Source organism: Apteryx rowi, unplaced genomic scaffold (genome assembly GCF_003343035.1).
Source record: "Apteryx rowi isolate R43461 unplaced genomic scaffold, aptRow1 scaffold_202, whole genome shotgun sequence".
NCBI lineage: Eukaryota > Metazoa > Chordata > Aves > Apterygiformes > Apterygidae > Apteryx > Apteryx rowi.
The window spans coordinates 331,433-344,621 of record NW_020448331.1 but is presented as its reverse complement, the minus strand read 5'-3'; the positions used below and the strand labels follow the sequence as shown (position 1 = coordinate 344,621).

General features: G+C 41.8%; 2 protein-coding genes across 2 annotated transcripts in view; one reads left to right on the top strand and one right to left on the bottom strand.

The window, feature by feature from the left end:
• The window catches only part of ALG1 (ALG1, chitobiosyldiphosphodolichol beta-mannosyltransferase), a 14,338-nt gene extending 13,637 nt beyond the window's left edge, over positions 1-701 (bottom strand). Inside the window, exon 1 of the mRNA XM_026063884.1 lies at positions 683-701. The gene's annotated coding sequence lies outside the window, so the exon portion shown is untranslated. The remainder of the gene's footprint in view (positions 1-682) is intronic.
• Positions 702-1,105: 404 nt separating this feature from the next.
• CUNH16orf89 (chromosome unknown C16orf89 homolog) lies at positions 1,106-10,109 on the top strand. Its single transcript, XM_026063886.1, has 8 exons — positions 1,106-1,292; positions 3,544-3,693; positions 4,498-4,648; positions 4,838-4,955; positions 6,503-6,638; positions 7,098-7,202; positions 7,644-7,727; positions 9,363-10,109. The coding sequence occupies exons 1-8, from the start codon at positions 1,118-1,120 to the stop codon at positions 9,437-9,439; spliced, it is 996 nt and encodes a 331-aa protein (XP_025919671.1). The 5' UTR covers positions 1,106-1,117; the 3' UTR covers positions 9,440-10,109.
• Positions 10,110-13,189: the final 3,080 nt, after the last annotated feature.

Genomic DNA, 13,189 nt, shown 5'->3' with positions numbered 1-13,189 from the left:
CCTCGGCCGGTAGCGCAGGAGCCCGTCTGTTCGTTCAAGGGTGGTCACTTTCTGAAACCGGCAGCGTGGCAGTTTTTTGGGAGAGTCCCCGCGGGCTCGCGGGGTCGGTGCTGGAGGTTCGCCGGCCCCGCAGCGTGGCGCAGCGCGGGGGAGCCGGCTCCTCTCGCCGCCACGGCCGACTGCTCCGCGGGCAGCAGCCCTCAGCGCCTTCTCGCAGGCGCTTTGAAATGATTCCTCCCTGAAAACTGGTTTAAAAATAGCCTTTGATTAGAAATCTGCCAATCACAGGGAGTTGGAACGTGTCTTTTAGCATAGGTGATACGCTGCAGAGCTACGCAGCCTTAGTACTGCGTTTCCCTTAGATCTCACTAGCCAGGCAGGGTCAAGCCTAGATACAGGATGAACAAATTCCCTGGGTGAACACTATACACCCTGTAGCGTACAGCGAAGCCCGTCCTCTTCGCGGCCTTCCATTTCCACACCTGCGACTCCCCTTTTTCCCGAGGATGCTGGCAAAGCCTTCCCGCTCTCCTGGACCGCTCCAAAGCCCACCTCACGCTGGGGGCAGGAATGACCGCAGCAGGCCGGACACTCAGCCCCAGGGAACGGAGGGGGGCAAGGACTAATTCACACTAGGAAGAGCAGGTCTCTCTTTCCCAAGGCCCCATAGTATTTTACTCACCTGCTCATATTCAGCTGCTCACAGGCACATGTGCATTGACCCCCCCGGGCTGCATGGAAATGATTTCTCAGCAGCTCCTCACGTGCACTCCCAGATTTCTGTTTCTTAGGAGCAGACTGACAGGCTGTTAGGGCTCCTTGTCTCCGCGTGTGAGCACGAGGCTTCCTCCCTACTGATTGCCGCTGACAACATTTTTATCCACGCTAAGGATGGAGGACTGGATTTGACCTGGCGAGCCGAAATGCCAAGTGCTTTGGCTGACATTAAAAGGAAAGAGACATTCGCCTAGCACTGAAGACAGCAACCAGGCTTTCGGTGAGACCGCAGCATGCCTGTGGTTACACTGGAGGAGGAAGTACCCAGTCCCACGGCGCAGGAGCTGCCGCGGGCGGCTGACATTTACAGCTTGCCCAAGCGTCTCTGACCGAAGCAGCAATGTCCTACGCGCTCCTCTTGCTGCTGATCTCTCTCTGCCAGTGCAGCTTGTTGAAAAGTGAGCCTGATGTGAGGAGCTCCGTCATTTCTGCGCTCGAGAGAGCCACTGTCTTCATGGAGAGTCAGTATCAGGACCTCAATTTAGATGTGGTGTTGGGATTTCATATTTTGCAAGGTACTGTGACTCAGTTGCTTCAAAAATGTCAGACTAAGCTGATATCAACTTTCTCACCTTTAAATTTGCTTTTTATATAAGTAGACCTGACTGCTAGTAGCATAGCATGATGTATCTTGTAAGATTTCTAAATTCTTTTTTTTAATGTTTTGAAGAGTCAGCTCCTTAAATGTGACGACAGCAGTAGTGATCCAGCTGTTCTTTATATCAAATGTACGTCTTAGAAGAAACCTTGATTTTTCTTGTTTTTAAAAGGCATCACTTGGATTAATCTCTGGGTTGGGAGGAATGGAATGAGCTGTAAGAAGAATATTTCAAACTCTAATCTATTTGATAATGCTGGATATTACATCCTCCTGTAGAACCCAAACCAGTAATTGATAAAAGTTGCCTTTACACACATAATTTTGGGGGCCAACGCAAGTTGCAGTCAATTTATGCATGCGCCATACCACATGCAGCAGCAATGCTGCCATCTCCCGAGGGGCCAATGCCAAGGCTGGGATGAGAATTCAATGGCATCGCCCCATCGCCCTCCTTCAGTACCTTCCTCACCCAAACTGTGGTGCAGCGAAGAGAGTGGAAGCACTCTCCAAGCCCATCCCCGCTCCGTCCAGTGTGCTGGAGGAGCTCTCGAGTAGGAGGTGGCCTGACTACGTGGCTGCTTTTTCCGTGTGGATAAATTCCAGTCACCTCTGTAAGGGGCCATTATCTGATCTTTGGGTGAGAAATTCTTTTTCAGAAACCAGTTTGTATGAAGACAGTAAAGGTAGTAACGTAACATCACTGAAATAATCTTGGAATGCAAGCAGATCCACAACCAGCCAGCCATAGCATTTACCATTCTTTATCATGTGCTGCATTTGTCTTTTTATACAGAAATTAAAGGACTAACAGAATGCACTGCGAGCTTTTCCAGCTCACTATGAACAGCCTAAAAGCAGGCTACAGGAGCACAAAGGACAGTATGCAAACATATAACAAGAGCAGTGGTTATCTACCATCTTGCATCTGATTAATAAGTCCCTGGCTATAAAAGAAGCATGAGTGATCCCTTGGTCTACACAGAGAATTTTCTGGCATTTGATAAATCCTCTTTTTTCCCATATGGATGCTATCTGGCTGATTGAGCCTCTCTGGATTAGCAGCCATTGAAACAGCATACTTTCTCTTGTAGACGTGAAGTCAACTTCGTAAATAATGTGAACATAGTGAAAAGCTGAGACCTGTCTCAACAACTATCTCCTTAATTGCCTTCCCTGCAAAGAAATCTGAGAGGCAGCAATATCATTTCTTCAGCCAAATGCTGAAGCACCTATGTAAGACCAGTTGGCATCCTCTTTTCCTAATATACCTACTTTCAAGTGCTCAGAAACCATCAGTCTAGTTCCAGAGTCATGAAAATTGCTTTCAAAATCACTTGTGCATGTTTGTGACTATTTCAGAGGTGACCTTTTGTATATTTTTTGAAGTTATGTAACCATGGAAGGCTAAACAAACACATCTGACTTTGAGAGTTCGTAATATTATCTTTCCCACATAAAACATTAGTTTTTTCTTCCAGGAGATGATGTCTGAAATTTTCCAGGTCAGTTTTTCAATGAAGGAGAAACCAGTGATATGGACTTTGATATCTCCAAAGTAAGAGAACACAGTTTCTCCTGGAGTTGAAGTGATTCAAACAGTGTGTACACAGCCACTTTCTTTCCTGAAACCTCTAATTCATGGTTTGCGAGAAAAAAGAATGGACTCCATACCAAGAGCCTGAAGCAGAGAACAAGCTTCCAGGCAGCTCATCTGTCCAGAAGCCTGTATTTACAGAACAAACAAATTTGTTTTCCCAAGACTTAACATGTATTAAAAGAAAAAAAGGAGGAATAGAGAAGTACTTGATTTCCTCTGCAACGTCATAACATGCTGTCTTACAGAGATCACCTTAACCATATTGCATGCCTATAGTTTTTTCCTTCTTTCTTTGTATTACATCAAGAAATAATTTGGCTTCTAGTTACAGTAGCATTGTGCTTGGCAGTAAGGTACCTGCTAATTAAGCAAAAGGAGGTGCTCCTTAGATTAGTCCAATAGTACATTGGACTCCAGGTTAATTCTCACTTAAAAAAAAGGTGCGTGGGGGGGGAATGGCAGTCACTAGAGAAAACGGCAAAACTCTGTATTTTACAATTTAAAAAAAAAAGGGGATGAGCTGGGAGTTTATGCTCATATGCAAAAATATTTTTCTTTCTTTCTGCAGGTTATTTGAAAGGAACCCTAGAAAAATGGTCCTTAGCACATGAATCGCTTGCTCAGCGTGCCCAAGTTGAAAGCTTGCTGAGGAAGTTGTCTTCTCTGACTGAAAAAGCAACACATTTTCTAGCACAGAGTGACCCCAAATATTTCAAAGGTAAAAGTAAGTTGTACTAATGGTGGTGAAGAAAAATTATTCTTGTTCAATTTTGAGCTATTTGTATTACAGTGTTTTTTCCTTTATGCAATGATTCTATGAAACAAAGATGCAAATGAAAAGAAACAATTTACTTAGAGCGAAGGCAATATTGGTATACATCCTGGAAATGCTTAGGAAAGAAGGGCTAGTGAGAGGCTGGGATGTCAGAGCACAAGTCTCAGTTCTTGGGAGTTAAGATCCTGCTGCTGATTTTTTGTGTGGCTTAGACAAATGCACTAAGGGCAGATCTGCACAGCAGGGATATTTAGCTCTGAGTCACAGAGTTTCAGGCTTGCTCATCTTTGCATTATAAGCCCAGTGCATTTTTTAAAGTCACTGGAACTAAATCCATTGTCTATTTCATGACATCCCTATTTGGTCCCTTCAAGCTACCTGGTGGCTTGACAGTGAAGTAGCAGTGATGCACTTAATCGGTATCCGTTGAAAAATATAAGAGTTTTCTTCTGGTATAGTTTTTTTTCTAAATTACACACTTATTCTGTGGCACTCCCATTATTTTTATAGGGTCCATTTCACTTCTGTTGCTTTGGGCAGAAAGAAAGCACTCCACTCTATGGTATGTCCACAAGTTGGCTTTTACCACAAACACAGACTTTTAAATGGATGTTTCTGCAGAATAGCTACATGCATACACATGCAGGAGCGCCCTCTGGTACAGACAGGCACTTAAGAAATCAGGCAGGACCTGGCAACTCCCTCCACCAAACCGCTAATTATGGGACTTCTTTGATTTGCTTTCAGAATTTGAACCAGTTTTAGGACCACATTTTTGGGTCTTTCCTCAATTGTGGAACCAAACTGATTCCTCGCTGGCCTACACTGCATTTGATAGTACTAAGTGTCTTACAGAGGAAATGAGTGACTCATGCTTGACGTATTTGCTGGGAACATGGTATGTTTTAACGATATGGGCAAATATTTTCTTACTGCCACTGTTTTGAGGCATTTCTACCTTCTGCTAGCATTTACACTGACAAGCAGGGAACGAGATTTACAATCTGCACATGTACAGGAAGCAGAACATGTCTTCCTGAGCAGTTCATCTCAAACTCTTGAACTCTGTGTTGCTGTTCTTATACAGGAAAGAAAGTGGCAAGTCCTGCATTGTCACAAGCACCTGTAGGAACATAATGACAAAACCTGGCTGCTCAGATTACTCCCTGTCCCATCAGCTTTTTTACTTCATGTTTGCTGATATGGTAAGTTTTATTATCCAAGATTTATCAGTCATGGCAGCCAACATTATGCATAGCAAACAAAGCAACATGACATGGTGGATTGTGCAATAAAAAGTTAGAGTTAATGAAGACAAAGAACAAAGCCTTGCCAGAGATATTTGTCTAATTATAAGAGTATTCAGGTGGTAATCTGATATTTTGGAGTTCAGAGGCAAACAGAAAATTCAAACTCCATTTCTAGAGGAAAGCGAGTAAATAAAGAAAAAAGGCAGAAGTGGCAATATAATCATTTAGTTCTGCATTGAAGAAAGCCAATATTTTCTTAATGGCAATGTAACCAAAATGGTAGACATGAATAGAGGAGAGGGAGGAAGAGGCTTTCTAGAAGAGTTCACCTGAAAGATATAGGAGATTGCAAGAAGTAAGAGAAACTCTTGGTCCAGGAGCTGGACCTGGAATCCTGTTAGGACTAGGTGAATGGAGGGGAGAGAAGGAAAAAAAACAAAACAAAAACATCAGTGGTATGTCTGGGAATAAACATGGGGGAGAGAGGAGGAGGACAGATTATGCAACAACTAGCTTGTTGCACTTTGTCTAGGAGGTAACTACTGATCCATTGATCATTTCAATGAATTAGAATATATCAAGAAAATGCTTAAATTCTGGCAAGAAGAGTTATGATTCTGCCAACTGTCTGTCAAAGGAGAAAACCTTTGTAGAAATTATCTTTGCTGACAGAGAACAGTCTGGAGTAGAAGAAGGAAAAAAAAAAAAAAAAGGAAGTGGGGGCTGCATCAAAAGGAAGATGAAGGAGAAAGAATTAAAGAGAAACTGGAAAAAAGGGCAGGAAGGGGAAGACAGACCTAACCTCTGGCATAAGGCAGGTTTCTCTGAACACTGGATCCAAGCTAGTATAGACAAAGCAAAGGACCTCTGGTTCTGATTCCACTTGCAAATACCCCAAGTAAGATACCTAGGAGTACACTTGCATTTTTTGGGCCATGTTTTCCCCTGTCTTCCCACCTTTCTTTCCTGATTAACTCCAATATTTTATCTAGGTGCTTTATCCTGAAGACTACACAACAGACTTTCCAGTTGCAGAGGATAGCACGTACATTATTTGTGTGACACACTGCCAGTAACCAATTCTATGATATTTGTACCTAACTAGTGCTTAGGCACCAGACAACATATATCTTTGTTGGGACAACTCTATGTATAGACACATGACAACCTGGTTGAAAATACTATTTTATATACTGTTACAATCTTGAAATTGATGATGATTCCTGCTTGCTGTATAGGGACCTTATATCGATGTTCTTCTCAATTCCCCCCAGGCATGATAAGAAGGAAAGTTATATTTGTGCGGAACCTATGGTCCATGAAAATGCTTCCTGCTAAAAATAATGTTATTGGATCAAATGATCACAGAATACTTGAATCCAAAATATGATTTTCAATTGTAAATAACAGCTTGCAGATCCGATCTTCCCTACTCCAGATTGGGGGGGGGGGGGGAGTCTAATAAAATGCAATGCAGTATTTCAGTTCTCTTCTTTATCCAGAAAGGATGCTCAGATCATCTGTTCCTGAGGACCCAGTATTACAAGAATATTTTCTGTGCTAGCATGATGAAAATAAACCTGGCAATTGAAAGCAATGGATTCAAGTTTTCTTCTCAAGACCTCTTCATGGAAAATAGTACGTAACCTATACCCAGTCAATCAACAACATGGCAGATGTTATTGTTAAATAGTAAAAGTAAACCTTTCACTTCAGGGGGAGCGAATCATCAAACAAAAGATATAGAAAAGATTTGCTATGTTGAAGTAGTGAATTATACAGCATTTAAAACTTCAGCTTCAGATACTTAACTTGAATTTTACAATCTGAAGCTTTGTCCCAGCTTAAGCAAGCTGTATAAAATAAAGCTCATAATTCCATTACATGCATTAGCTATTCCATAAGGGGCAACATTTTCAAGCCTGGAATTTATTTGCCTAAATCCAAAGTATAAAATAGACTTCCAGGATTAGATGACATAATATTGATGCCTTTGGTTAAGGTTTATGAGCATCTTTCTTACTGGAGATCAAATGTATGAGAAGGCAAACATGACAAAAAAGCTGTGGTTTTCTGTCCCATTTTTTTTCCCTCCAGTTATGTTCTGTGGCATGTCTGGTTTCTCTGACTTCTACAAACTCAGGTGGCTGGAGGCCATTCTCACTTGGCAGAAGCCTAAGGAAGGATGCTTTGGAAAACCTAGTGAGTAAGCCTTACCCTACAGGAGTGAGGTGTTGTGATCCAAACGTGTAGGTTTAGACTGCAAATCAAAGGGCCATGTTACAGCATTTCTGTTGGGTCTTATTGAAAATACAGATTCAAAGAATGTCCTCCATATCTCCATTGGAAAAAACAAAAAAACCCAAAAACCATTAGTGTTTTTCATGTCCCAAACCTTTCACAAATGCTATACCAGCTCCAGTGCAAAGAATGTACCCAGTTACATAGATTCCCAGAACCCAGCCCATTTGTAATATGCTTCCTCACTTGAAGTCTGTCTTGTCAGCTGTGATGTAAGGTCACCTAATCTGCTTCAAGAAAACAAACTTCAGAAAGAGGCATTAGCAAGAGTTTTCCTCATTGTGAATGGAAGAGCCTTCCACATTGAGGGGTAATCAGTTTCCCTTATTTCTTCTTTTTCAGGTGAAGATTTTGAACACACCTCTGGAGAAGCAGACCAAAAGCATCTGCTAAGGAGAATTAAGAGAAGGGAGAAGTTGTTTGCAGGTAAAAATAGTGGAAGTATTTAAAGGAGAGGGATTTTTGGAAAGCTTTGTTCCAGTTACTGCTGAACAACTGCTGCATAAACATCTCAGTAATATAAAGCAAAACCATTGTTGCCAAGGTAATTCTAATTTCTTTTTCTTACATATAAGTGGTTTTCTTTTCTCCCTAGGAAAGTTTGCAGAAATAGAAGGTGTCACAAATGCTTGCATGCTCCTGAAATAGTCTCCAAGTTTTTTGTCAGGCAGGAATCTGTCTATTAGGTGAGAGTAACTTGCAAGTTTGGAGGGAAATCTTACAGCATGAGTGCAGAATGAGAACTCAAATCTGCGCCTGCGCTGAACAAGTCAGCAAAATCAGGCTGAAATAGGATTGGAAAAAATATTCTGAATGATAGTGCCAGAGAGCAGCAAGGACCAACTGTTTCCTAAGGGAAGGCAAGCCAAGGGTGACCGAGGGAGCAGCGCAGGCCAGGCAATGGTCTCACCAACAGGCCACCATCCCACAGCAATCTGAGCCAGGAGAGCAGAGCAGAGCAATGACAGCAACAGGTCCAGTGATCATCAAGCAAAGCAAGGTAATGAGTCCAAGATCAATCCAGGAGATCCAAACAATAATTCAGGAACAGGACTAGAAACAGAGATATCCACAACATAGCTCAGGCAAGAACTGAAGACCCAGGCCTGAGCTTAAATGAGGTACATGGGCTTGGGGGGGGGGGGGGGGGGGGGGGGGGGGAGGCACCAGGTGAAGCCAGTCAGGGAAATTAAGGTCTATTGGTGCACTCAGGGTCCTGACCAACAAGTATTTACAAACACCAGGTCCATCTGCAGTTAACTCGTTAACATAAAAATTGGCTGCATTTCACATTTAGCAGTTCAACCGTATTATCATCTTACCATGCATCAATATAGTCTTACAAAAAAGAAAGTGCTGCTGAAAGACAACGAATACAGCATTTGTAGAATAAAACACTTGAACAAATGCTGCTTATATTATCCAAAGCAGCCTGTTTAAAGTAGTTAGAGAGCTAATATTCATTATCATCTATGAAATGAGGCAAATGTCTTCCTATCTGAGTTCTTAAGCAGGATGCCTAGCACTAGGGAAACTCTAAATCCTAAAATTCTTTTATCTTCAACTCATGTGGAAACTCCAATATTAATCTATCTGTCTGTCCATGTTTCTGATCTTTGGAAATGCGGAAGTCTTGTATTGAGGGATAGCAACTGAAGCTATTCATACTGTGATAGACAGATTCATATCATGCAATAAAATGTTTTTCATTACATGAAGGGTAGGTTTTCTTCTTCAGTAGCTCTGAAAGTACTTTCCAAGCATTTCTGTAGACTCACAATGTTCCTGTTAGGTAGAAGAATCTTATCTCAATGGCTGGGTAAGGTAGAGCACAGAGAGTATTTTATTCAAGGTCAAATGATGAGCCCAAGGTCACACAAATCTTGGGGCAAAGCTGAGCATAAAATCTAATTGGAGTTCTGACTCCCAATTCAATTTTACCATTTGATCTCCCTAACTAAACACTACCGTAGCCTTAAAAATGCATATGGATTTAAAATCAGGAATACAGATCATCACCTATGCAAGCCACGTAACGACATTCAATAACTTTCTCCACAGATGGATGTTCCTCTCATAACACGGCTGTTGCAGTAGGAGCGCTTGGGGGGTTCCTGTACTATTACTGCTGTCAATGACGGTGCATTACAGACTGGCAACTGGGAATGCCACTTCCACACACAGGTGATTGATTGGCCCATGAATAATACCAGTGCTCACTCCGGAGCGAAATGACTTTAAAGCACAATCTTCTCATGCAATACAAGGAGCAGCCTCACTTTGGGAGCAATATATAGCAATACTGGATAGTCCCGCACAATGCTGTTTTTAGTAACAAGTTTCAGAGTATCCCAGAGGGTCAGAGATTATTTCGGTGCAGCCCTATTGCCACTGAATACATAAATTTTTCTCTAGCTCAAATTCTACTATTTCCAAAGAGATCTTCAACTTTATTGGAACTGGATTAATATCCTGGTTATTTCTGTGATATCTCTCAATTTGCTGTCTCAAGCCTTGATCCTGACAGGTACTAAATACCTTCAACACCTGCCTTCCACTGGGTTGTAGTATATACACATAATAAGCAATTTTCAACTATTTTCAGTTTGCTGATACCTATTTTCTGGCAGAAATGCAGGTGCCAAGAGCAAACAGAAGCCTCCTGGCACAAACATTTACATTATTACCTTGCCAACACCCTCTGGAAGTAATTGATGAACCCCAGGGTGAAAATCATTAAGTCAGAGCCTTTTTTCAGGAGCTTGAAGCTCAGTTAGATGCATAGACCATGAATGAAATAAAATGTATCACACACCGCAAAGAACAAATGGTATTTCTTCGCTACAGTTAGACATGAATAAAGGATGCTCTTCCGCAGACCCTGATGGCCACCCAGTCTGAATGTTGCCATCGTGGTACTGTGGCCATTTTGCAAAATTTTTCTTTCTTCTACCAATATTACAAAAACAAATGTTAGATATTTAACTTCCACTATAATTCAATTCTCCATATTGCCTACCAGCAAACTTGTAGTAACAATAAAACCTCTTATAGCATACAACTAATTAGATGTGTGGGCATATTGGCTCAACAGATAGTAAAGCCTTGAATGTTTGCTCAAAGATCTGATTTGGAATGAATCTTTTTCTAATTAGGGAAACAAAGACTCAAGTCTTTTCAAGGGAAGACCACTGTCCCAGATCCCTAAGCTACCTTTACACATACACCCGTGGCATTGCCGGACACATCCATGCAAACTTGTAGGAGATCTATGCTTTTGGGATCTCTTGTCTCATTCTCACCTAGTATCTGACAGCTACTTGCTTATGGTGGTGTATTCACTTCATGCAAAAGGCAAATTGCTTTTCATATTTACTTCCTTGAACAGAGTGCAAACATGACGTCCTGTGATGGAGTCAATGACTGATTTTTTCCTGGAGGCATAACACTGCTAATTCCATATATTTGCATTTTCTGTCAGGTTATTAAATTACTTAAAATTACTTAAATTTTTATTAGCTTTATAGAAATAGTGATGTGAGTTTATATATGTAAAGGTGCAGTGTCTGTTAGTTCTTTTGGCCTATCTAGTCTTCAGAGCACTTGGCTGCAGAAAGATAAATATGGTATAGTCATCACATACATCTGAAGTTCTGAAAATAGGAATAGAGCAATGAATGGATTTACAAGAGATGCATTTTGTGAGTGAACTGATTTCTGCATGTAAAATTCTTCATATTTGTTGAATAACAATCAGAATTTTTGGAAAGCTCTTCCCCCCTTTTCTTCCTGTGCCACTTCAGGAAGTTTGGAAATGCTTTTTATGTTTTTTTCTGGAAACTGTCTACTGAAGCTCAGCAGGTCAAAGTCTAGCCCCAGCACCAGTTCCCTAAGGCTGTTTGGCTTAAGTAGTCAGTTTGTGTGCATCCCAGCAATACTTGCTCTAAGGACCAGCACTGAGTTAGCAGATTTCTCTTCCAAGTCACTTGGAGATACTCTACTTCTGGAAAGACCGGTTTTCCTTTTAATCCCTTTGTCATCCATGTTAATGTCTCAGGGTGTTTGCCAAAGCAGAACGACCAGTTAGCCGCTCTGCTAGTCACTGGGTTACACTGCAGAGCTCTTAAAAAACAAAGCTGCTACAAGCTTTTGAGTCATGTCTGTTCCTGTGAGCATTATGAAACATGTTCTCCCTGACAGATAGACACTGCATACTAATTTCTAAATCAATACAAGGCTGATGGGAGTGTAGGCACTTAGGATCCATCTCAATCTTTCTCGCCTTGACAAATTGCTGTGGGTGCAATAAGTAGAGACATGGAAGCCTAAATCCTTCCAATTAGTGGAACTTCACTATTCCAGAAATCACTAGTCTCAAGTCTCAAGTTAACCACACAAAAACCTGCTGCCACCTTGGCTACTCTTACTGCCACATAAGAATATTTGTAGTACAAACCTTTTCAAAATTGTTTTATGTTTTTTTAAGTTGCACTGAAAAAACTCAGAAGGGAGTATCTCAATAACAGGTATTTGCACCAACCATACCTGCAGTGCAGGGGTACAGACTAGCAGTGGTCATAAAAACAGTATGATTTCAAAGGGTGCAGACCTCCGAGGCTCTGCTGTATTTTAGTATAATAAATTACTGCCATTGTTTAACAGCAAGTAATTTGCTTCTTGTATTTGTTCTTCTGTTTGTTCAGATTCTAAAGAACACTCCTGGATGCTCTGCTACAGGGGTGCTGAAAAGAGACAGTCCCAGAATAAGCTCCACCTGGAAGCAGTTCTAGGTAGCCTGAAATGCTATTGAAGGTAGCCTAGCACAGAGCTCACAGGCTGTCTTAATACTGCGGAGAATCTTCCGTGCCTTGCTCAGTGCAGTGAACATGAAAAGACTATAGTCTTTCAAAGGTAGGACTCCCAGCCTCAAGCCAAATGTTCCCCTCTAGACCACCAAGCTCTCAAATAAGAGATTCATTTTATTCTACTTAGTACATATGTGGCATGTGATCTGTATGTCTGTCTAACCTGATCCAAAATCAGCCGTTCTCTGCTTTATATTAAGACTACAGCTAGCAGTGGACAAAACCATAGCACTTAATTTTCTTCACCGATTTCTGCAACCTCAACTTTCCTTCTTGAAGGGAAATTGGGGTGGAAAGACCCTTTTAAAAATGCTCCTTTCTCCACCCATAGCATCCTCTACCAGTCCAAACTCTGTACTTTTCTTGCAGTTACTGCCTTTTAATCTCACTAACTGCTTTGTATCAGTTTAATCCATTTTCTTCCTACCCTGACCCAATAAGAAATCCCTAAGGCAAGTATGAAGGTAAAAAGAAGTGATACAGTTAGAAGTTCTTAACTGAGTACCCAAAGGCAGTTTCCCCTGGCAGATTTGTGTTGGTTAGACATATTTTCAGACAGGTAGATGTATATCCTACAGAAATAAATTGTTGTCTTCCATCCAGTTTTACATATGTGGGCGTAGAAGAGGAAGAAGGGAGACTGGTGAATCAGAAAGAGAAGAGCCAATATATCTGGCTTATGAGATTCTCCAAAAGTTCTCACAGACAAACTGTTTTCTTTCATTCTAGTTTGTATGAGGTTTCTGTTCCCTGTGGATTTCCAAAGGCAGCTTTTGGCCCGTGGCTTTTACACTTTACATTGTGATAATGGAGATCCGTTTCATTTACAGCATCAACGTTCGGGAAGTTTTATTCCCAACGCAATGACATGCTGGCAGCGTTTCCCTCGGTGACAGGCAGGGCTCGGCACGGAGCAATGCAACACGGAAGCGATGTCCCGCGGAGAGCGTCGCCTCCCTTCGCACGGCGGTCCCGCACCCCGGGAGCCGGTGGTCAGAGGGCCCCTGCGCGGGCACCGTGCCC